Source organism: Squalius cephalus, assembly GCF_949319135.1.
Source record: "Squalius cephalus genome assembly, chromosome: 13".
Lineage (NCBI taxonomy): Eukaryota > Metazoa > Chordata > Actinopteri > Cypriniformes > Leuciscidae > Squalius > Squalius cephalus.
The window spans coordinates 13,581,560-13,608,586 of record NC_137134.1 but is presented as its reverse complement, the minus strand read 5'-3'; the positions used below and the strand labels follow the sequence as shown (position 1 = coordinate 13,608,586).

Below are 27,027 nucleotides of genomic sequence, written 5' to 3'. Positions count from 1 at the left end.
CCTGCATATACATCAACTGAAGTTGCTAGAAATGATACAGTGGAAAAACTACTTGAAGAAACTTCTGTTGTATCAACAGAGCACACACTGGAAGACACTGCAACTGTAACATTACTTGACAAAGATGAGGAAGAGACACCCTACGCTAAAGAGGGCAAACCTACACTAGAGATGACAACAGTTGAAAAACTTCCTGATACCGTGATAAGGAGTACTCATGAAGAGTTGAACGAAACTCATGAGCCTACAGAGGTCACTCCTGATGCTGAAGAGAATGATTTGGGTAAGGACGAGGACATTATAACTAAGACCCCAGAAGTTACGGAGGTGACAGCTGGAAATATAGCCAAAGTGATGGAGGAAACTACAGAAGCTTCCGATGTGTTTACTGAGAGAGATGCACTTGTGGATGAGGACACAACTGCCATTACAAAATCTGGTGAGATGATGACAGAGGCAACAGATGTTACTGGAGTTGAATTTGAAGACATTGGCACAGACAAAGTAACAGTTCTTGAAAACTCACTTCAAGATTTTGAAGGAGGAAAAAGTGATGCTGATAGACCTCCGGTAGGTTCTCCTACAGAAATATCTCCTGTTCAGAATGTCTTACCAGAGGAACCAATGCAGACAACTCCTACAGAACTGCTAGAGGTTCCCCCCACAAATGGGTTGCCAAAAGCTTTGACAGATAAGGATGTTGTCAAAATCACATATGTGACCACTGTGCCAGAAATGCTCTCACCCTTTACACCTGCATATACATCAACTGAGGTTGCTAGAAATGATACAGTGGAAAAACTACTTGAAGAAATGTCTGTTGTATCACCAGAGGACACACTTGAAGACACTCCAACTGTAACATTTCTTGACAAAGATGAGGAAGAGACACCCTACGCTAAAGAGGGCAAACCTACACTAGAGATGACAACAGTTGAAAAACTTCCTGATACCGTGACAGGGAGTACTCATGAAGTGTTGAAGGAAACTCATGAGGCTACAGAGGTCACTCCTGATGCTGAAGAGAATGATTTGGGTAAGGACGAGGACATTATAAATAACACCCCAGAAGTTACGGAGGTGACAGCTGGAAATATAGCCAAAGTGACGGAGGAAGCTACAGAAGCTTCCGATGTGTTTACTGAGAGAGATGTACTTGTGGATGAGGACACAACTGCCATTACAAAATCTGATGAGATGATGACAGAGGCAACAGATGTTACTGGAGTTGAATTTGAAGACATTGGCACAGACAAAGTAACAGATCTTGAAAACTCACTTCAAGATTTTGAAGGAGGAAAAAGTGATGCTGATAGACCTCCGGTAGGTTCTCCTACAGAAATATCTCCTGTTCAAAATGTCTTACCAGAGGAACCAATGCAGACAACTCCTACAGAACTGCTAGAGGTTCCCCCCACAAATGGGTTGCCAAAAGTTTTGACAGATAAGGATGTTGTCAAAATCACATATGTGACCACTGTGCCAGAAATGCTCTCACCCTTTACACCTGCATATACATCAACTGAGGTTGCTAGAAATGATACAGTGGAAAACCTACTTGAAGAAACGTCTGTTGTATCAACAGAGCACACACTTGAAGACACTCCAACTGTAACATTACTTGACAAAGATGAGGAAGAGACACCCTACGCTAAAGAGGGCAAACCTACATTACAGATGACAACAGTTGAAAAGCTTCCTGATACCGTGACAGGGAGTACTCATGAAGTGTTGAAGGAAACTCATGAGCCTACAGAGGTCACTCCTGATGCTGAAGAGAATGATTTGGGTAAGGACGAGGACATTATAACTAAGACCCCAGAAGTTACGGAGGTGACAGCTGGAAATATAGCCAAAGTGACGGAGGAAACTACAGAAGCTTCCGATGTGTTTACTGAGAGAGACGCACTTGTGGATGAGGACACAACTGCCATTACGAAATCTGGTGAGATGATGACAGAGGCAACAGATGTTACTGGAGTTGAATTTGAAGACACTGGCACAGACAAAGTAACAGTTCTTGAAAACTCACTTCAAGATTTTGAGGGAGGAAAAAGTGATGCAACTGCTGAATTAGGGGATGTAACTGAAGCTGCCATCTTTGAGGAATCATCTGAGGAAAGTACTGAAACGTTTTTGGTTAAAGAGAAGTCCACAGAAACTTCTACTAAGTTCACAAGTGTGGCCACAACTGGAATAACACCTAAGGCCACACTTGATACCTCTTTTGAGATTGTTACTCCTGAAACTGACATTGTAGCATTTGTAACCGAAGGCATGGAATATAAGCTAGAAGAAACACCTAAAACGGTTGAAGGTGGTGGGGAAACACTTTTTGAAGTTTTTGAAGACCTTACTGTTACTGAGATGGGAAAAGATATACTGACTACTGCCATAAATGAGGACGTACATGAAGTTACAGATCCATCAAAAATTCTAGAGGACACACAAAAAGTTGTGGTGGAAATCATACATGAAGTCACAGAAAATGTAAATGAGACACCTGAAGTTGCAACAGAGACACCTAAGGTTGTTACAGAAGCTGATGTCATAACAGAGACAACTAATGTCATATCTCAAGCACCTGAAGTTATGGTGAAGACAAATGGAGCCATGTCAGAGACACCTGAAGTCACATCTCAAACACCTTTGTCGATATCTGAACTTTCAGAGGTGCCTGAGATTGTACCTGAAACACCTGACATAAATGTTGTCAAACTGCAACCTGCAGAGGATGACACCCCAACTCCTATCTCAAAAGTGGAGGATATCACTGTTGTACTGAATGACTTGACAACTACTATTCAAAAGACTTTCTCCTCCACATTACAAATCTTGCCACAGGACATTTCCAATGATATTTTAGATGAAAACAACGTGGTGAGCACATTCAATTTATAATTATAACAATTATTTAACTTAAGACTTTGTACATAGCTTGTTTAAATGAGTAATTGTGAGTTCCTCTCAAATTTTTCTTTAAAAAAATAATAATATATAGATTGGAAATGAAATAGATGACGTTGTGGTCCGACCCATACGTCCTGTCGGAGACCATATTGTGGAGCTGAGTATTAAGCTAAGAGGTGAAAGCTATGATGATGCTCTGAGAGATCCATCAAGTTACTACTATCAAAATCTATCGGAGCTGTTCATTGAAAAGGTGAGTTGCATCTATAGAGTGACAAGCGAAAACAGTATGTGGGGAATGAAGCATTTAAAGGGGTCCTTAACTGCACTGTTTAATTTTTTTATAATGTGTCCTGGGGTGCACTAATAATGTTAGTATGATTTTTACATTAAAAATCGTCATAATTTAGAAATAAAAGGTATTTTCCCTACCCTGATTTTAGCCCTCTGATTTTAACGCTCTGTTTGGAGGGGCGTGTCTGCTGTGATTGGCTAACATCTTTGCAAATGAAATAGCTAGTATTACATGTGGAACTCTCTCGAAAACCTTTAGCACGATTTTACTATTACAGCTCTCAAGGTTAACAAATCGTGAAAAGTGTTGATTATAACATTAAATTTAGATGTACAGCATTATATTTAGATGGTGGCATGAATAAATGCAGTGATTAGCACTGTAGCCTATCACAGACATGTTGAACGCATGAATGCAGTGATCTCATCAATGCAACTCAATTTCTGCACACTAACAAATTATTTCATTATAACTAACAGTGCAAACACAATATAACTAAGAAATTTGTTGATTATAACCAAAGACTATAGATAAAAGGGATTTTGTTATAACGGGAGTTTTGATGAGAGTCCAGAACTCAGACACTGATAAACTTGTGCTGTTTGATTGACAGCTCCAGTGATTGTAAAGGGAGTGTTCTTTGATTGCTTTATATATAATTTAATCAGTTTACATATTATTTTCATCCTACTGGGCTTGGTTACAGTAAAAGCTGTTTTTGGACTAACAAGAAAGTTTTCAGTTCTGGAACTAACAGGATATTCTTATAGTATATGTCAAAAGTTTGATTTCTCAGTTCATGACACCTTTAAATTATTAAAATCTATAATCTCATGTTCATGAGGGTTTATATATACTGTATTGTATAGTTATAGCTTATCCTTTCTTTTGTTGAAGATTGAAGAGGTTTTTGAAAAGCTCCCAGGTTTCAAGAAAATATTTGTCCTTGAATTCAGGTATGTTTTTTTTTATGGTAATTTACATAGTTAATTGTGCATACAGATAAAAAATAGAAAAATAAAATATGTTCTTTTGTTTATATTATTCTTTTTTTCTCAATAAAATATCCCAGGCCACAGAAGGACATTGAAGGGTAAGTATCCCAACTTTTATTTGGCTCTGGATCTATATGCATTGATTTTATAAGTCACAGTTAATCACATATCAAAATGAAGAAAACAGATATTAATATTATTTGGGCTATCACTATGCAATGTTTTACCCGAACCTGATAAATCCATCTCTCCACCCTGCCATATCACACAGCTGCGTGACCCATATCTCCTCCAAAACATCTAATGAGAAATTCATGTGCCTGAATTTTCCACCCACCAAATGTAGTGTTTTATTAAAGCATTGCTCTGAAATCACGTTCACACTGTTTTCTTGGTAAGGTCATGTGCTTGCAGCCTCATTAGCCTTGCGAAATCAATCGATTGAAAGGTTGGTCATACTCATTTAGGTGTGATATATCTTACGCGCATGTCTCAGTGGGGTATTTTATCTGGCCAATCGCCACCTTAAGTGGGATAAATCGCTGTGCTAAATGCATGCCCAGCTGCCAAGCATGATGGGATTAAATGCTAAATGTCCTCTGCTCTCAAATGTCATCATGGCAAGGTTTCCATGTGGTTTATCAGTGAGGCCTTGGTTAAACCACACAATGGATAACTGCATATTGTGAGCTCCATGAGGCCCCTTAAACTACCTGAGAACAGAGATGTGCTAACTTAATGCAACATAAAGCTTATTAGCATTTCTGGAATTGAATCCTTGTGGAGATTGTTATGGGAGAGAAAATTAATCTGGTCGTAAACTCATCAGGTTTTCTAACCCTTGTAGAAATGTGGCAAAAAAAAAAAAAAAAAACTAAATCTAGGTCATTCTTTTTTTATTTCCCCTAGTAACCAACAGCTGGCAGCTGAATATTCTGGGAATATTCTTTGGTTGCTCGCTTGATAATAAGGGGCTTTCGCACTGCAGGAACTTGGAACAATTTTAGTTATAAGGAACTCCTTTTGGGGGAACTAATTTAACTCCTACTTCAGAATAGGGTCTAAACCAGCACTATAGGAAGTATCCGTGACGTTAGTATACGCTTATTGGCCGAACGCACGCAAAACACCAGCACCTGCCATTTTTAAAAAGGCTGTTTAAACACACAGATAACATATTCTGTATATATTTACTACAGAAATTAACTCTACGAACATGGAAACCAGTGATAGACGGGCCTCTTAACCTTTACGCTGAGGAGAAAATCCAACGCAACTTTGAGGGGACCAAGCGAAACATGATTATGTATTTCTGCTCAGCTAGCAACACTGGACATCAATCTAACGGCATACACTAATACATTTTCATTACTGTCTACTTTCTATGTATAACAGTTCTATCTAATAACGTGTAAGACAGATTGTAAACTAATGAACATGGATAATGCGAGCACTGTGTGGCTCTGGCTGGCGTTCTCGATGTCAAAATAAAGGTCTGCCGCGCAGTCAAAGTAAAAGTTACAACAACAAGCGCAGCTTACTTCACTTCAGAGTTCCTACTGGTGGTGCGAATGCAACCAGGAAAATGTTCCTAGGGGAACCATTAGTTCTCGGGGAACCACCCTGGTGGCTAGTTCCTAGAACTAAGTTCCTTGAACTACCCGGTGCGAAAGCCCCCATAGACTGGAATTTTATTTTAGCCACTCTGCTACATAAACATAAACAAACAGCTTAAACTGGCCTAAAGTGTCTTTTAGCCTGTCCATGCTGGTTAAGTTCGTCTGTTTTGGTGGTTTTAAATATATTTTGGGCACTTTTCAGCTGGTCAGACAGAAAGACAAGCAGGCTGGGAGACTAGTCAGACTGGCTTAACACCAGCTTGGTAGTTCTGGCAGAACAACTAGACCATTTTAAACCAGCTAAAACCAGCAGGCCATCTAACGATTACCTGTAAGCTATTGTTTTCATATTTTACTTTACAACTGATGTACAACTGGTTAAATATAACAATCAAATATGAAGAAACATCAATGAACAGATAGCGAGCTCCACCATGATAAACTCCAACTCCTGCTCTGTAGATTAAGCTGGTAATTTATTTCTAAATGTTGCAGTCATTTCATGCATAACAGCACCAGTCTTGGGGCCAGTTTACACTTAGTAAAGCCTTTGACGAAGCATATTATGTTGTTTTTTTTGACAGCAAAGAGTCACTGTTTTCTTTTCATTCCTCAGAGGCCTGGCAGTGGTGGTGCACTACGCTGTGGTTCTTGAAGGCGATGGTGCGGGAATAAGTAACGAGACCATGGATTACATAAACTTGCATTCCAACATGGTTGAGAACTCCTTCACAGATCCCGATGAGCTTCCCACTGTGGTCCACACAATCACAGACTTCCGAAATTACATCACCGAAGCCCTCCACAAGGAGAATTTCATCAGAAACACCACTCTGGATGTGGACCCTGATTCTTTGCAACTGGAAAATGGTAAGACGTTCTCAAAGAAATTGAGGCACATTGTGGATTCATTATAGGGAACCCAAGACCATTGAATTGAATGCTTCTTACTGAGGTTTCTTATAAACATTTAGGTTCAAGTATGTGTTCTGTCACAGTGGTAAATTGTAGCTGAATGAACCTGAAATGCAATATGTTGACAATGGTGGGATATCTACTTGGCTGTATGCGGTTATAACAGAAGGAACCTTCATGGTTCTTATCTCTGGTTTTGGCAGACTAATCTTGCAGCCCTCAGAGCCAATCTCTCTTGAAGGGACACCAGTAAGGGTATGAACTGTGCTTGAGCAGTTTAAAGTATAATTTGATATGATTTGTCTCTGTTTTGGCTTCACAGTGGAGACATTGCTGCCTTCCAAACCAACCAGCAGACCGCTTGACTCCAATGACATGATGGTGAGTCAATGGTCATTGGCAGGACCACCCAGTAAACTGGTAACCATGACTGTCCAGTCCAGAATCCCTATTCAGAGCAGCAGTTTAGCAATCAGGGTTTTTTTCTTCACCTCATTGCAATGCAATCACTTTCAAGTGTGAATGTGAATCCTTCCAAAGCTGTTAAATGAAATATGAGTCACACTAATAGCAATCACATGTAGGTTTTTGTTGTTACATGATAAGAACGATTACCTTGCACATAAATTTGGTTTTCATAGCATGTCATTAAAACAGATTATAGCACAGCTATGGGATAATACGGCAGGTCTGTAAAACTATTCAAGTCAATTTTCCAGCTCAAGTATTCTCTAGACACAAGTATACATGCTATTTTATGAAAATTGTTTAGCTCAGGCACTATGAAATATTGAAAAGAATCTGTTTTTAATCTCAGTGTGACATATATTTATTGCAGAGGCCGAGGAGTCTGTAGTTTAATTAGAAAGACACATTGGATACCAAACATGGCAATAATCTTAGAATTTACTCTCGGGTTTTCCTCTTACATTTGACAAAACTGGCACTTTTTTCAATACCCTTATTAAGTAGATTTACTGTCTTGTTTTGGCTAGAGCTTTATGTCCATGTCTGGATTTGGAAACATGTGTTCTCTCTCTCAGGTTATATTATACTTGCATCCAAAAATGCATGTTAGTTACTAAAAGTCAATGCAAGAAGTTGATGCCTTATCTGATTTATCCTGTTTAAGATGGATATTAGTTTGTGTGATCAGCTTTTAAGACAAATTAGAAACCTAACTGGTAGGGTGAACAAAACTAGTTCTATATGATATTTTGTAGACAGTCAAGCCATTTGTCCTGTATTAAATGATCAATGGACCTAATTCAAGAAATACGAGCATTACTAATTTCTGTGTAAATTGGTCATGAGACCATTCTTATGTAAATTGTCGCACTGAATTGAATGTGACAGCTTACGTAAGAATGGTTTTACGAATGATTTACACAGCAATTTGTTCTGCTCGTGTTTCATGAATGAGGCCAATGTGTGCAACTGACGGTGATCTAGTTCCAGTAGAACCTCACTCATTACTTGCATGAAAATAAAATGGTGTCAATAGTGTGAATGTATATACAACCAGTCATTATGTATACAACATGACATATTCCAAATCTACATGGAGGTTAAATATTAATTTCTGGTATATGGAACAGCTAAAACTGTTTTCTGGTCTAATATGCATCATCCAATGGCCCATTTTGGAACAGATCATCTGGATGGTGTGAATATCATGTGCATGTGTGATTTAAAAAAATAAAAAAATAAATAGAAACATTTTTTACTATGTATATGCATTTTTTTCCATTGACATTTCTCTGGAAAAAATGTTTTTCTAGTGTAACTCAATGAGAAGTTTATGGAAAATGTGTTCCACTTACACCATAAGTGTACTTTTTTTCACTCTGCCCACCTTTTTTGATGGTCAAGGAGTGATACATAATTTTGAAAACTGACACATAAATACATTCATTGGATGTAGGCCTCAGTATTGAAAGATAAAAGGGCTTTTGGCTTATCTTTTTGGCGTATCTTTAAGTCTTAAATATAAATCAACAGTCAATAGTAAATAACTAACTAACTAACTTATCATTAAATCCTAGGATAATGTTCTTGCCTCTGAGAAACCACCAGATGTTCCTGGGCAGGAATTATCCAACAATGACATCATCATTGCAAACAATGACTTCTTTAACCCTGTTCACACTTTTGATACCTGGATGGATGGACAAAATAAGGACACAAATGCAAATGATGTAATCATCTTTGAGGAAAGTACCACTCTATCTCCCGCAGAAGTGTCTTTGAAGAATTTGGACCTTGAACTTACCTCTAAATTTGAGACCTCAAGCAGTGCACCTGCTTCTGGTGCGGAGAGTAAGTATTATCTCTTGCGAATTATTTTCCCATTAAAGGCAGTAACATGGTTCTAAAAATGTTGTGATCTTGTTTCAGACGATGGTATTCTTGAAGAAGAGGGATTCTTACAGACTGTAACTACAATCAGTCCTATCACAGGCACGATAACTGGAGTTGCCTTACCTACAGAGTCACCTCACAAGATAGAAGAGACACCAGTTTCTCCTGTAGAACCTCCTGATGTTGAGGTGACTTCTCAGAGTGATTTTATAGACCTGGGCTCGGGCTCAGGTTTCTCTGGGGATCACTTAGGTCCTGACATCTGGCCTTGGGTGTCAGGAACACCACAAGAAGTTTTGACTGATGATGAGGATGATGATGATGACAATGAGGATGAGGATGAGGTACACCAACCTCAGGAAGATCAGGAATCTATAGAGGAACAGCTTGAACCTCCTCACCAAGATCTCCCACCTGATGAAACATTCTTGGACAGGGTTCTTGTGACACAAGACATTCGTACCCATCCTCACTACACAACAACTGACCAAGCCCCAGTTTTTCTGACTATGGAGACTTTGACTGTCGAGCTTTCTTTGCAGACCCAAGTAGCCCCTGAACAATATGATGACTATTTTCCAGATGAATCTACCACTGTGGGCACACATATGACCAATCGACCCTTGCTACATGCCTACACTTCAGCAGAAGCTCAAGATGTAGATGCAACACAAAGTCCTGATACAGTCAGTTCACCCACTGATAAAGACTATACAGAACTACTTGTTACGCCCAATTTGATCCCACCAAGCACAGCAGTAGCTACGAATAAGTATACTACTTCAACAGACAACAAGCAGAGTCAGGAAACTGTGGGTGCATCAGTTGTAACACTGGCCTCCACAACAAAGTCAAATGAAATCCCTTCAACCACGCAGTTACCTGTAATCCTAGATATTGATACAGTTTCTGAGGAAGGTTCTACCACTTATTCAGAAGCTGTTGAGCCTGTAACCAAAGGTATCACAGAATTACCTGTACTCTTATGGACAGAGGTGGAAGGATTTGATGAAGAAGTCAAGATTCTAGATGAGAAGATAGAAAGAATCAAGCTTGAGCCTACGGAAAGCCCAGTGACTAAACTCTCAGAAGAGGATTTAGTTGGGGATGAGATCTTGGTCGCAACAACAGCCCCAACAACAATATCCACTGATGGACCAAGTTTAGATCATTCAGCTTCCCTGTCTCCTGAAAAGGACTCTCCGTTCACTCGGATATCACATTCATCAATAGATGAGGATGAACCTCTACCAGAATCAACCACAGAACCTCTACCTACCCAATCAACCACACATTCGGCTCTGCAAGAGATGACTTCAGAGACTCCAACTGATGCGGTGCACACTTATGTTGCAACTGTTGCAGAGGAGCCTGTTTCATCAGAGAATGTTGACGATGGGAATTCAACTACAATATTTAGTTCATCCACAATGTCTCTCATTCCAGATGTTTCAGAACATTTGGAGACTGTTAGTTCCACCAATGTACCATCATTTTATAAACCAACGTTCAGACCTACCGACAAGATAGTTAATCCTGAAGAAACTTCAGACAACTCAGTACAAGAACACACAGCAGGGTCAATATCTGACATCACAGGCCTCACCCTACCTACCGAACTAGTGGACTCTGACAGTACTACTATGAAAGTTCCTCCTCCAGTTAATCCCAATATAACAGAATTTGAAGTTTCATTTGACATCTTCCCGTTTGATGGACCAAGCCATGGCGAAGATGATGGTAGTGGGTTCGCCCGTGAGACTGACTTGGCAAGTATTGCCTTGCCAGCCAGTCCTGGAAGGGCATTAATAGTGTTTTTCAGCCTCAGGGTCACCAACATGAGGTTTTCAGAAGATCTGTTCAACAAGAGCTCTACTGAGTACAAGGCTCTTGAGCAGCAGTTTCTGGAGCTGGTAAGATATATTTGTCACATTAATTCTGTGATCCTATATTTGGTGTTTAGAAGTAGCCATAGCCAATTAGCTAGGAATTAAAAGTTATTATGTATTTACCTTGCTCTACTTTATGGAAAGCAAAGCGTCAGTAAGAAGGCAATGAGTCATTAATGACAACTGTCTTTAAACATGTTCCTAGGCAGTAACGACCTTATGGAACCCAGAGGGATGTTAGATGGAATGTTTGGGACTGGTAGCCTCTGTAACCATTTCACTTTGTCATACAAGGGAAGTGAATGGTGGAAAATATGACAAATATTTTCATAATATAATATATCATCAATGATGAAAAAATTACTATTTACTATTTCGTAAAGTACATTCTAAACTTACACACAGGACAACGCCAGTTTAGATTTGTTGATGTTTGTTGTTGTAGAACATCAGGAGAGTTTGTTAGGGGCTTTGCATACGATCCGTTAACTCCATTAACATAGTTGTCTTTATGAACTCTAACTAATGAGATAACTGATGGAATTAGAACCTTCAGTTACCTTCTTGACTTCCATTAACGTAACTACGTATGTGTGACTCTGCCATGTATTGCTGCTCTCTGGAATACACTTTAAATTTTTCTTTTTGATTTTTCTAGCTCGTGCCATATCTACAATCCAACCTCAGCAATTTCCAGAATTTAGAGATCTTAAACTTCAGGAATGGCAGCATTGTGGTAAACAGCAGGATGAAGTTTGGCAAGCCAGTTCCCAATGGAGTGACAACAGCAGTGTACCTGATCTTAGAGGACTTCTGTAATACCGCTTACCAAACCATGAATCTAGCAATAGACAAGTATTCATTGGATGTTGAATCAGGTACTTCAAAGGACTTACATATACACAAACAAAACACAGAAAATAAATTTAGCTAATGACATCAGCAAGTTTTTGCCATTTCCTGAGGCCAACAATATTCACTAAATATTATTCGATTTTTTTAAAGGATAGATCCCTGCCATATTAAGCATTTTCTGCCAATTTGAAGTAATTTTTAAGACCTAAAATTAGAACCAGACATGACTGGGATTTAGTACTATTAGATATAGATCACCGTTTGTGCACCACTTATGTTTAATTTGTCTGAGTCTAAGACTATGAGTAACAATAGTTTTGTTTTGCTATTAGTATAATTGTTTTAGTGTGCTTCACAGGGAGGCTTTGTGACTCATATATGTTACAGGAGCCAACATTTCTTCAGTGCATACCAGTACTAAAATGCTACTGAATAATTCTAATCGAACAGGCTTTAAAATGGGCGAACAATCTCATAGACTTAATCTCATTGATAATTGGACAGATTTAGGGGTGGGCTCTTTTGCTTTTGTCAATATGCAACGACCCAAAACAAGCTAACAATCAAATATCAATCCTACTGTAGAAACACCCTGGAATTTTGCCAGCAAGTTTTGATTTTACAGATACACCTTGGTATTTTACAGATACACCTCAATATTGAGCAGGTTTCTTCGATAGAGGTTAGGGTTATTCCAGTCTGGCTTTGGAAAACGTTAGGCCTTGTTAGGATGAGCGATAGGAGGATTGATTCTGTACTGCAGACAGATTAGAGACGATTTGTTTTAGTGAGACGTGCAGCTCTCAACGCACTAGACAAGTGAGTCATATTTGTTTGTGTCCCTGTGTGTGGGCATGTAATTCTGTCTGAGCTCCTTTGTCAACACACAGCATCTCTAAAGGCCAAATGCTGAAGCCTTCGAATCAGAAAATTAGCTTTGTTTTGACACCACATTTGTAATGCATTGTAATACATTACAGTTGCTTATACAGGAATAGTCACGTTTCCCAACTGACATCTATACTTGTAACGTCATTGTATGTATTCCACCTTGACTCTAGATCCAATAAATAGATGATATGTTCATGTTTTTGGTTAGATATTTTTTGCATTTATTTAAAAATACACATATCATTTCATACAAACAGTGACTTGAATACACGTATTCTATGATGAACATGTTTGGAATTGGAACAATCTTTTATTAAATATTGTTTAAACAAACAAACAAAAAAAAAAAACAATAATATACTTTACAGCTTATTAATATTTGAAAAAGTTTGAAGGTGTAAAATGTCATGTGGTGCGACTCTGAAAACCTAATTATATTTGTATTAATAATTCATGATATTTGTAAAAAAATATATATAAATATATTTTATCTGGAAAAAAAAATATTTTTTATTTTTTCAAATAATAATAAAACATGAATACACTGGCATGTATTTAAGTTTTTAAGAAAATATTTCATTGCTTTTTTTACTTGATGTTACACAACATGACATTCAAAAACAAATGAAACCAACATAAACTCAAAGAACTGTTTAAAACTCCCCCTTTTTTAACACAAACCAATGTTGTTTTATTATTATTTATATATTATTATACAGGGAAACATTTCTAATTCTACATTTTATTTAATTCTAATAATTAGTTTAAGTTTTTAATATAAGATTTATATTTTATATTTCATTTCAGCTTGATTATCAAATACTAAAGATGTTTTTAATAGTTTTAGTTCAAGCTTTTTGTTTTCTTTAACAATGTTGCGAACACTGTCTATGCTAATCCTATTTACATAATTTAAAATTCATCACCATTATTGGTGTGAGCGTATATGTTTGTACAACTTGTCTTTTTCTTTCCGGTAGGTGATCAGGCTGATGCGTGTAAATTCCAAGCGTGTAATGAGTTCTCCCAGTGTTTAGTCAACCGCTGGTCAGGCGAGGCGGAGTGCGTTTGTAATGCTGGCTATTTTAGCGTGGACGGCCTGCCATGTCAGAGTATCTGTGACATACAGCAAGACTTCTGCCAGAATGATGGGAAATGTGACATCATACCTGGCAAGGGAGCCATCTGCAGGTGTGTGCTGTAAAAACAACTCTTAAAGGAACAGTACGGCCAAAAATGAAATTCTCTAACCCTCGTGTCACTTGCTTTAGGTGTCGAGTCGGTGAAAACTGGTGGTATCGAGGCGAACACTGCGAGGAGTATGTGTCAGAACCGCTGGTGGTTGGCATCGCCATTGCCTCGGTCGCAGGGTTCCTCCTCGTGGCGTCGGGTGTAATCTTTTTCCTCGCCAGGACTCTGCGAGACCAGTATGACACGGATGATTCAGAAGACCCTTTACGGTACAAACTGTGCTTACAGCATAACAAACACATACTTAATGCTCCAAATACATTATAAGATCATATTTTTGGATGACATTAAGAGGCTTTCGTTTTTCTATTAACTTCAGAACAAGCAGAACTCCTTAGTGGACTACAAACCTGAGTGGATTATTAAGACCAGTTCAATTAATTTAAATGACTTGTAAGGTGTTGTAAAGCACATTTGAAGCATGACTCATTCTGTGCTGTGAATGCATGCTGTGAATATAAACACTCTGATATGTGTTTCTTTTGAGGCTCCAAAAGAAAGAAAGAAAAAAGTGTGTATCCTAACATGTTTAATAGCTTTAAAAAAATATGACATTTGGTTTTCTCACCTGGTTAAAAAAGGAACCAAATAATCTGTGCTCTGGAATATACATATGGAGGGCATGGAAATATTTTATGGCACAAACATGCATATTTTGTTTTTATGGTCTTGTTGTACCAATAGGCCGGAACACAAAATGTGTTCTCTTTGTTCATTACAAAACAAATCCTCTTAGGCAAGTGATGTGCAGGTTGGATCAATTATCGTTTTGTTCCTCTCATAAGCTATGTCTTGAACATTTTGTATCCAATACATCATTATGCTGATATGGTGATTTTTTTTTATATCCATTGGGTCTAGTTAACATGCAATACCCCCAAGAAGTACTTGGACACTTAATCCACACTGTATTAGATAACTGTGACTGAATTTGATACGAAACATTTATAAAACGTGTAAATATTGTGACGAACTAGACCTGACTAATAACATGCACTAAAAATGACCATGGGACCAGTCGATTAAAAGCTGCAAAAATGACTCAGACAGGTCAAGTTAGTTCTAATACTTGAAATTTTAAAAGTTAATATGACATTCATATATTATATACGATACTATACACACTATACACACATATAGTGTGCATATTATAATTATTATTCATTCATTCATACACTTGTAAGTGTGGTTAAAGTGAAAAGAGAGCTCATTGTGGTGCAACTGAAGAAAACGCATGCAAATAGGAAAAAACATCAGCAAATTAAGAAAATATCTTCATCAGCTTGACAACACATGTGCTGCAAATACTTACAACACAACCATAATCAATCAATTTGAGAGCCAAAACCACTAATAATAATGCTATTATGATCATTATGATGATAAGTATTATACAATAGTATACAATTATTTATGTATTTATTTGTTTATTTATGAAAACAATGAATTTATCTCTCTTTTGCATCTAGACTTTGTCTGTAAACATAATGCATACTTGCTTCACCAACACCAGGGCGAACAGGGAAATCTTGGCAGACATAAGATGACGTAACGTCTCTGCAGGGGATTCTATCAGTGATCCTGATCAACAGGTTATAGAGGAATGAATGCCAGGACAGTAGAACATTGAGCCGCTCTCACTCAGGCTGAGATTATCCACTCGCTTTTTCCGTGGCTCCACTATCTGACCTTTGGGCAGATATAAATAGGTGGGACGATCTCCTACTTTTACAAGCCCACGGCAAGGGCATCTTCGGCTCCAGATACAAACTGTTGGAGTTTTTATTAGATTATTTAATTATTAAAGGGATGGTTCGGAGTAATTTCAACCTAGGGTCCTGTGCACCATGACCTCGAGCCAAACACCCCCCCAGAAGCCTTTTTTCCCTTGGTCGAACATTATTAAACTTAGAGCTTATTTAGAGATATCAGCCGAATGGCTTAGTGCAGGCGCTAATGGATCCAAGGTTGTATCTCGTAAATTACCCCACTAATAATGCCCAGAATGGCACCAAACTTCTACAGTAGTACAATAGGTTCTGTACTCATAAAACGAGGCATTGGAAAGTTTGTAAGTACATCAGGAGTTTATTTAAATAGCACTTGCCTGATGGCTAATGCTACCGCTAACCCGGACGTCAAGGTCACTTCAGTGATTTGGGAAAAGCCCGTAAAAGTCCTGGCAGAAAGCGATGCATAAGGATGTAGTGTAACGACGCCCAGTTCCAGGAATGCACTAATATTTTGTTGGTAGTGCCAGTTTGCAACAATTATAAGTTAAAACTGTCACCGTCCCGTATACGGGACGCCTAACTTTACTTCCCTATATTACTATTTAATCCTAATCTAATTATGACAAACTATATATCGTTGGAAAGTTCTAAGGCTCCTAAATAGATATTTAGGACTGTTTTTTTCTTATAAATTATGTAGGAACAGAAATAGATGAATTTATGACAAGAGTGCACCTCAAAAAAATCTACATAATAACAGGAGTTCTGAACTTCGTCACAAAAAGTTGATGCACACACTTTTAATATTTGAAATGTTGGTTTTTATGCTAAAATTTCATTAGAAAATATATAATCTAGTATTTTTCAATAAAAAATTATAAAATAATGTTATCTTCTAAAAAGTATAATATATATATTATCCTCTAAAATATTGTATTATATTTTTTATCGCTTTTTTTTATTATATCGTTAGCCTCATAGCATAATTGCCTAAGGACAGTAAAGTTAGACAGATATCACAATTTGGCCAAAAAATGACTTAGGCAATTATGCTATGAGGCTAACGATATTACATATTTTATTAGTTATCATAAATTAGGTATCATTTGAAAGCTTACGATCTCAGAATTCATCCTGTGAAAACTGTTTTGAAATTGGACATTGTGTTACCATAGAAACGGTACTCTAAATTATTTTATTAGGCTCCTCCCCTTTTGGGCATCATTATGTTTCATAATTTATGATCAAAATATTTTATAATCTTGACAAAACACATATTGTCAGAAAGGTCTAAGTCTCAAGGTTCCATATTTTGTGACAGAAGTGATATTTGGACAGAAATGTATTAATTTGTTATGGTAGAAGGCATACAGTAAAATTCAATGGAATTCAATGACACCCGGTGGCTTTTTTTGGTAATACGCCTAAACAAAATCTCATGGGAACTTCATTTTTTGTGATATCAACTTCAAATTTGGAACACAACTTGGTTAGATATTTGGCTTTGATTTTATAGTAATTTTTTTGTAAAACATATTTTGTAAAATATATATTTTAAATAAAATAAAAATATTAAATAAATTATATTTGATTTAATGTAAATTTAAACTTCCATAACTTTTTCATACTTTAATTTTTTGAAGTGCTTTCACTTCAGCAATAATCTGCTATTTTTTACCTTTAAAACAAGACCAAACTTAGGTCTGTACTCCAAAGCATTCTTGAATTACAACCATTTAAGCTTGAATAGTGCATTTTAATGTCCATTCTCAAAAAGGGGGGTGACAGCTAAGGGGTTAACACTAAGTTGTCAGCATTTTGGAAAAAATAATAAAAAATGCATAGCTTTCTGCCAGGACTTTTACGGGCTTTTCCCAAATCACGGAAGTGACCTCGACGTTCCGGGTTAGCGGTAACATAAGTCATCAGGCAAGTGTTATATAAATAAACTCCTGATGTACTTACAAACTTCCCAATGCCTCGTTTTATGAAAACAGAACCTATTTGTACTACTGTAGAAGTTTGGTACCATTCTGGGCATTATTAGTGGGGTAATTTACGAGATACATCCTTGGATCCATTAGCACCTGCACTAAGCCATATGGCTGATATCTTTAAATAAGCTCTAACTTTAATAATGTAATAAGGGGGGGGGGGGGGGTTGGCTCGAGGTCATGGTGCAAAGGACCCTAGGTTGAAATTACTCTGAACCATCCCTTTAATTTATTGACAGATATAGTAGAGAGATGATATTATACAGGAAGTGAAACATGTTTTGCATTAGATTCAAATCCGTGTTTCCCAAATTAGCACCAAGGCTCTTTTTTTTTTCCTGATGCGTTGATGTTGTTGTCTATATTCTGACTTTTGTTTCCTGACATTTCCACAGATATGAAAAGAGCGTGCCATCTCTAGAAAGAGCTACTAAATACAATCCCATGTTTGAAAGCGAAGCAACTACGGGCTGTAATCGGTACTACCGCCGTTACCCAGATACCCCTGCGTACAGCACCGGCAGCGCTGAGATGTCCACGGACTTCAGCAGTGAGGAAATACGACACATTTATGAGAACAGTGAACTTACGAAAGAGGTAATGCATAATGAAAATAATGCATTTTTGTGTACGTTAATAGACCTTAAAAGATGACACATTTCTTTTGACAAGGAAACAAGGTTTTGTGTGATGGAAGTACAGCTCTTATTATTTAGTTGACGAATAATTAAAAATACATCTTTCCGACATAAGTCAACTTTCGAAAGTCATACGCATCACAGCGATGCAGCAAGAGTTTTGTCAAAACTAAGCTAAAAGTGCAATTGGATTGATGATAAAACGAAACGTAACTGTTTTACGAGGTGACGTTTTCATATGAATTAAAAAAAAAAAAAAAACGTTGTCCAAGTTCATATGAAATTGCCACCTTGTAAAAATGAAGAGATGGGATGTTAGTACAGTATATTGAAACTGGCAGTTGATCGCTCAGTTGACGAATAATTAAAAATAAACATAAGTAAACATAGTAAGTCAACAAAAAGTCGTGCGAAACAGTGTTGCAGCAAATGTTTTGTAAAAACTAAGCAAACAAAAGTGCAACAAATTAAATTGATTATAAATTGAAGTGATAAGAAATTCAAGTTGTAGAAAATGAGGTGACAATTTCGTATGAATTTGTACGAAACTTTATACAAATTCATACAAAATTGCCGCCACCTAAAATAGTAACTTTTTTTAAATTATGATTTTTAGAAAAAATAAGCATGAAGATCATCAATCGGGTATACGTAGATCATACGAATGAGACTGTACAAATTAACATAAAAAAATTAATTAAAATAAAATAGTTATGAATTATAAATACACTAATAAGGGGCGCTCATGGTACGCATTGTGTACACAGCTGTACACTTGTGTGTGTTGATGCAAGTGGTCTGCAGAATTACTTAAAGTTTTAATAGTGTTCCCTGTGCCACATGTTTACACAGAGTATTCCTCAAAAACATTCCTAAAAACACTCCATGTCCTTCAACTAAAGCTCTGTTCCTGTAGCAATGAAACTGTCACAGTCTGCGTGACTGATATATTCACAATGGAGAATATCCTGGCAACATTGAACAATGGAGAATGGTCAAGCATGTCTTCTTTGGAAAACAATACTTTATGGGTAGATAAATCATATTTCTTATGTAACAGTCAGAACTGAAGGCACTAAACAGTTTTAGAGGAAAAATGTCTTTTATTCACTAACACCTGCAATTCAGTTTAACCATAAAACATTTGGTGGAGCGTTAATGGGTGCTGAAGTTCTACTTGTTTTTTAATTATCATAGTTATGCAAGTACAAATATATGTAAAAAAATATATATAAAAAATTTAAAATATAACAATATTTTTATGAGGGAGTTTTATATTTTAGGATTTAAAGTCTAGAAAAATGAAGGGATGGGTTGGAAGTACAGCTCACATGATGTGTTATATTGAATCTGGTTGCTGATCGTTCAGTTGACGAATAATAAAAAAAATATCTTTCCGACATTATAAAATCAACAAAAAGTCATGTGAAACAGGGATGCTGCAAAAGTGCTGTCAAAACTATGCAAGAAATTGAATTGATTATAAATTGAATTGATAAGAAAACATAACTATTTTACGAACTGGCTATTTTCGTATGAATTCATACAAAAAATTTTGTAAAATGTAACAGTAGTTTTAAGATGGAGTTTTGCATTTTTAAGATTGAAAGTCTAGTACAAGGTTTTGTGGAAGTACAGCTCAAATGATATGCTATATTGAATTTGGTTGTTGATTGTTCAGTTGACGAAAAATTAAAAATACATCTTTCCGACATAAAAAGTCAACAAAAAGTCACACAGTTGCAGCAAAAGTTTTGTCAAAAGTAAGCTAATAAAAGCGCAATGAATTGAATTGATTATCAATAAGTTATTTGTAAAATTTTAACAATATCTTTATGACTGGGTTTCATATTAAGATTGGAAGTCTGGAATATGAGTAAAGAATTCAAATGTATTTCAATAAAATGTTCTGATATTTGCCAAAATAAATTTTGAATGCATCTAAAAAGTTTCCAAGATGTGATGTAAGCAAATGAAAAAAGCTTAAACTTAATAGTTTGAATATAAATCAATTGCTGGGACGAAAAAGTGCCAGTAATTGAAGAAGCTCTTCATGAGATTCGCTCTCACCTTTGCTCTTGGTTTAAAGTGGTCTAGACGGCTAGAAGTAAAAGGAGAACTGGGGTGGAGAGGTCAGCTCCTGTTGTTACATAACTGTCTATCTTCTTCTCCCTCTCTTTCACCTTCCCGCTCTCATGACAGGAAATCCAGGACCGTATTCGAATTATCGAGCTGTATGCCAAGGACCGCCAGTTTGCTAATTTTCTCCAACAGCATCAAGGGTAAGTTCAAACCCAAACCCCATGATACATGTGCACCATCAGAATGTTCTGGTTTCCATATAACTTAAGCTCAACGGAAAGCATCTGTGAAATATTGCCGATGACCACAGCAAATATTTTGGCTCGTCCTTCAGTTTGTATAAATGAGCAAAATATGCATTTGCAGTCACACTGTAATCTATAGGGCAAGACGTTTGCAGAGAATTATACAATTTACATTTTCAATAACATATTTCTGTATGGAAGAATTCCGTTTCAACAACAATACACAAATGCACATTTATTCCTCGCACTCTCCAGAATGTCTTGCCCCACAGACTTCCATTGTAAGTACATTGCTGTAAACACAATTTTTGTTTGTTTTTAAATACTGAGAAACAAGTCAGAATTATTTTACGTGGTAATCGTCTGCATATCACATATGCTGCGTTAACTTGTTTTGAACCCAGAACTTTTCTGTAACATGCACTTTGATGATCAGTAAGAGTCACGAGCCAAAATAACAGACTGCAAAACCACTAAATGCATCACTTACTGGAAGGCGAACTTCCCTTGTCCTTCAGTAAAGCATGACCTCAGCAGCATATAAACATAAATCAGTCAATTCTATAGAACAGGGGTTGGCAACCTTAGGCACGGGTGCCAGTGCCGGAGGGGGAACCACTGGCACGCGAGCAAAAACAGCAAGAGAGATTCATATTATAGATATTAATATTAATGTTGTTTATTTAAGAAATTGGTCATTTGCTTCTGCATGCCAAACAGCCTCTTGCAGTAACAAGTTATGAGCAAGAGGTAAGTTTATGAGCTCTATTGGAAGCCAAACACAAGTGTGATGAAATGAAAGCACTGCGCTTAAGCTGGAAGGCGCAGATTGGTCTGCTGTTCTTTTAGTCTATCCATCCATCCATCCATCCATCCATCCATCCATCCATCCATCCATCCATCCATCCATCCATCCATCCATCCATCCATCCATCCGTCCGTCCGTCTGTCTGTCTGTCTCTATCCATCCATCTATCGATATGTCCTCCGTCTGTCTGTTCATCTGTCTGCCTGTCTGTGTCTATCAGTCTATTTGTCTATCTGTCTGTCCATCCAAACACTCCTGAACCAGCCAATCAAGGACTTTAGGATGGTTTAAAAATTACAGGGTTTTGGAACTAAACTTTAAAACTGTAATTAAAAGAAAATTTAACAACGGCACATCATGTCAAAAAGATTGCCAACCCCGCATGAAGAGAATTTGAAATGATTATAAATTCACTGGCAACATATGTGACATATAGTGGTGAAAAGTGATTATTGACACAATCATATGATAATAAAATGTATTAATGGAGTTTATAGACTCAGAACTGGTGCCACTGCTCAGATCCAAAAGCAGTATTTAATACTAAACTGAAAAATTGTTTTCATGCCTTTGAAGAGCAGGGATTTGTTTCTTTTGAATCTTGAAGCATGTCTTTTTTCGAGACAGTCCGTTTCTGGATATGAATTGAACTCTTTGTGCACTGGTAGTTAATACGTCTTCAAAAGAGCTCAATGTTCTGAGCTACAATGGCATGGCAAGACAAATTCAGACAGCAGGCCCGTTTCGTGGGTGTTCTACCTGTGCCAGGTGCCGTATAGAGTTCCAGACAGGTGGAGTGTACCAGACTGAAAAATGAACGCTGGGATTGAGTAATGGTTAACTGTCATACCAGCTGCAAGCACAGGGCAGATCGCTCACTGTATTTTGGAGCCAGGCCACACACACTCAGGCTATGTTCCAAAACCTAGTAAGCTTCCTATGTAGGAGGGAGGCATTTTAGGTCTTTGTAGGCGACTTCCCAACGCGAGGGCTATTCTAAACAGGAGGCAACTTAAATGTGCTGCGTTCTTATTGCCATAATTCATTCAGTACCAGAAAAATATTGTTGAAAAAGTCCTATTTTACGCCGTATTTGTGTGTGCTATGTATTTCTAAGCTAGCGTCATGTTAACACCTGATTGTAAGTCTTCTATGTGCTTCACTTGCGGAACATTCAAAATTGGCCCTTAGAAGGTTCCATTTACTGGAACTGCCTATTTGGAACTGTTCCATTTACTTATGCTGCCTATTTAGTCAGTAGACAGCAAGGCAGCTTACTAGGTTTTGATACGAGTTTGATAAACAAGACTAACACATGGAAACACAAGTATAAATGTAAAATAGATCACATAACACATGTCTGAAAGCAAACCATGAACATTCTTTGGTTCTTAGACTCAACCCTGGCAGAAAAGCTTCAGTTCGGAGTTCATTTCAAGCTGTCAGTCAAGACAATGATAGTTGACGTACTGACTGATTCAGTGTCACATTAAAACAGACTGCTTTCCTCAAGCAGGAAAAACAGTCACTCTAATGAATAAGTTGTATTGCTTTGTCTTCATTTTTGTACTTTTTATGTTGTTTGTCTTCATTATAGGGCGCTTGATGCCAGACGAGAGAGCTCTTGTAATTAGAGTTGCAAACTAAACCCAAGGTACTGTACTTGAAAAATTGACAGCCTTCAAAACCTTTTTTCATTGACACTGCATCAATAGATATTTTATTTTCTCAACAGACACTTGCCTTTTTTTTCTTGAATGCAAGAAGATGTCCTCTTCTGCCATGGTGGACTTTGCAGGAAGATAGTTTGCGGAGAAAGTAAATGGACTAAAGATTTGATTTGAATCATTTATGGAGAAGTGAGCAACCGTCACAATGATGGATGGACAGATTGTGATCTAATGTAGAAAAGCAATGTATGTGTGATTATGTTTACTGTTTTTACCAATGGGCTGATTTATTACTGCAATATCAAGGTCATATTTATATACACGATACAGTATCGTGTCACGTGACCACACCAGATAACACAACTATACGTCCGGGCATCATGTTGGTTCCTCTCTTTTGCAATGGAAAGCCTGTATTTCTTTCTTATGGTTTTTCATTTGTCAGTGCCTTTACTTTGATTCTTACTCTTCGTTTTTATTTGCAATGTGAGACATAATTGTCTTGAAACATGGACTGACTGAAGAGAGAACGTTTCGCAATAGCTATACTTATTTAATGAATACAGAAAAGAGTAGTTCCATATTTATATTTGCAACTTTAACATTTAACCGTTTTTGGCAAATTGTATTTGTGATTATTATACATAATTGATTTCAACTTTAGGAATGTGTTTTGTGTTTAGTGACTCTCCTGCAGTGGTAAATTTTTCTACTTTTGTAAAACACTTGCCACACACACAAGTGTATTAAATGTATTTATTCTAAATGTTAACGTCCATTATCACAATCTATTTATGTATATTTTAAATTGTATTGATTTCCACAATAATTTTCATGGTGGTCACAGCACAAGTTCTATTTTTCGAATAAAGAATAGTGCACAATGATTTGATTTAACTGTAAATAAATTTTGTACGCACCAGAAATTACATGTACAAGTAACATCAACTGTGTGCAAAATGCTTTAAAGGTTGGATTAGAGCTAATTTTATTTGCAGTGAAGGTTCCAAGTTTTAATTGGCTTTCATTAAGCAGTTTTTTGTAGGCTTATTGTCAATTTCTCCTTTAGATGCTTTGATTCTTTGTCAGATTAACCTCTACATTATGTTCAGGTCTTTAAGATAACATTTGCGTCTTTGGCCAGACGTGCTAGGCGTCTGCCAAAATCTTTCTCAATGACAACTGAAGGAGGTGGCTATTAACCAGTTTGTCATTTAGCTGAGGCTTTTCCCAGTGCGATAAGTCTAAAGTCTTAGTTTGAAGCAGTCTTAACCTTAGACGGCACAATCATGGATTGTCCGCAGGTTAGTAAATTGCATTTTTGAAAAATAGTAGTGGATGACATGTAGACTACAACCATTATCTGAAGACACCATGGCACCATTGTTTTAACTGTCGGCAGTGGTAATACTTGGCAATAGTTTCCTGCCAAGTGGACAAGAATTTGCATCCACTGTTTCTACAAAACGACCTAAACTTTGGGTGCTTGCACCAGGGCACAATGTCATGGATCATCCCTTGCAGGGTTTGAACCTATAATGTTCCCAGATATTCTAAATAGTACAGCCTAATCAGCTTTTGTCTTAAGCAGAGGTGTCAACCCATGCTCCTGGAGGGCCACCGGCCTGCAGAGTTTAGTTACAGTAATTTGAACCTTGTTAAAGGGCACAATGGTGATGGAATCCCCCAAAAGAACACAGATTTCCCCTTTAAGGAAGGTCCCCTTGATTACACAACAAACTCAATTTTGGGAATTGTACAAAAACAAACTCTCACTTCCTCTCACTTTTTGATGATGCATGCTAAACACAACCTGGTTCACAGTGCCATCTCACCAAGCCAAGGTTATGCAATACTGGTTTGACCGTGACTGTGGAAAAAGTAAAGCAATTGCAGAACTTCCCTTGGTTTCAATTACTCCTGATCCTGAGATGGACTGGAAATTCAAGGTCAAGGAGCAGACCAGTTTTCCTCAGACACCTCCTTTATCTTCACCTTCTCTGTCCTTCTCTTCATCCCTCTCTCTGCCAACTCTTTTTAAATGTTGTCCAGAAGACACTCAGCAAGTGGCATCAACAAAACTCCTTGTGCCAGTACCGGGCGTATAAGGTAACTCTGCCATGGAACAAGTGACTTAACCTTTGAGTGTTCAATGCCTGTGATGTGTGTCTTTTTGAGCTCAGCCCGTACAGATGGAGAAAGAGGGAATCTCCCACTTCTCGAGAGGAGAGCCACTGTTATGTGGAAATGGTGAGGCAGCTTCCTTGGGATATCTTATGAGCCAACTCTCTGTCCTCATCCTTCATGAAAACCTTAAGTAACTCAGCTGTTGTGTGATTCTGGAAAAATGGCAGGCCTTATGTTGCTGATCCGAGCCCTCACTCAGTACTGGCCCTGCCGGCAATTGCCTCCAGCGGATGAAATGCAAGAAATGTTGCTCGGACCTCCAAAACCACAACACGTTTACAGTTAGCCCCCATCCAAGAACCGACTCCCCCTGTGAACCATTACAGCAGAGCCATGGAAACGCATGCACAACACCGGCCGGGAGTGTCTGAGAAGTGGCGGCGTTTCAAATCATGCGCCTCTAAAAGTGGATAGTGACATCAAATCGGCGTGTGGGAAAGAGGAATATTCACCACAGCAACTGGACGGGTGAATCATTCATTTATGTAGCGTGGAAATGTCACGGGGTGTAAGGCGAAGCTGACTCATCACACCCTTAGCGCTAGGATTAGTAACCACATTCCCTCGGCTGTTTATTTGTAAAACTTGGCGATGTTTGGGCTTCCCGTTTGTTGATTGATGTGTATTGTGCACACGTCTGAATCTTGACTTGCAGAAGTTAAGGTCGTGAATGCTGAGTTTGCACAGCTGAGGATACAATGAAATCCTTGAAGGAAGACTTGCTTTTGGGGCCAGCAATCAAAACCTGGCTGCAGATGTGATTGATCCGTTGTCACTTTGCACAATCGTGGACAGATGTGTTTGCAGTGCGCATCCCATGCTTTGATTATCATGTGGAGATGGATGTGTGACGGATGGATCTCAGTGGGAGTCTCTGGAAAGTTTGGGAAAAGCCTGTTCAGAATGGTGACAGCATGTGGTGCTGAAAGACGATTTTTAATGCACAGGTGAATGATGTATCTTTCTTGCATCCTATCCATCCTGATTTCTCCGTGCTCTGCTGAGACTGCAACCCAGCCGTTAATCTGATTTAACCATCACTGCAACCGGAGATTTTTCCGCAACTATCAATTACTTGGTGGATTTGTGCAAAAGTGTATAAAGATAATAAAACTTGTTGGAAAAAGCTACATGCTTTTATTTTTTATCACTAGACCAAACTGTCCATGTATATGCATTGCATTATACTTTATTCATCATTAGTACGTAAAAAAAAAGTTTAATTCATTATATGCATTAAACCATTCCTGCCACTGGGGGGCTCTGTATTTACACAGTTTAATATGTGAATGACATTTATGGCACTAGCAGCCAAACTGGATAATCAGTTGCACTAATTTTCACATGCTGGGCACTCAACGCTCTTAAGTACAACAAAAGCACAGAAACCTCAGTCCAGATTTGCCCATAAGATGATGACTGTGCCTGATTGTTTGTTTATCCGTGTAGTTACTCAGAGACGGGTCTCCACTCGGCCTGTTTTAGGGAGCAGTCATTTCATGCAGGTGTTTTTATTGTATGGAAGCAATTAACTCCAAGTACAGTTGCTTAGTATTTGGCACACAAGGAACAAAGAGGTATACAGACAGACGTATGGATGGATGGATGAACAAAACTAGTGTAGCTTTTGCAAAGAGCTACTTGTACAGCAATTGTATTTTTTATAATTTTTTTGCAAGCTGAAGCAAT

At 37.7% G+C, this 27,027-nt stretch overlaps 1 protein-coding gene across 1 annotated transcript; it reads left to right on the top strand.

Annotated features, from left to right (window-relative positions):
• Positions 1 to 184: 184 nt before the first annotated feature.
• On the top strand, positions 185 to 26,604 carry impg2b (interphotoreceptor matrix proteoglycan 2b). Its single transcript, XM_079889522.1, has 15 exons — positions 185 to 2,880; positions 3,002 to 3,163; positions 4,103 to 4,161; positions 4,278 to 4,298; positions 6,436 to 6,689; positions 7,057 to 7,115; positions 8,780 to 9,053; positions 9,132 to 11,008; positions 11,643 to 11,862; positions 13,711 to 13,921; positions 14,002 to 14,190; positions 18,104 to 18,305; positions 20,549 to 20,628; positions 23,079 to 23,135; positions 23,217 to 26,604. Exons 1-14 carry the CDS (start codon positions 355 to 357, stop codon positions 23,113 to 23,115), a joined length of 6,171 nt encoding a protein of 2,056 aa, XP_079745648.1. The 5' UTR covers positions 185 to 354; the 3' UTR covers positions 23,116 to 23,135; positions 23,217 to 26,604.
• Positions 26,605 to 27,027: the final 423 nt, after the last annotated feature.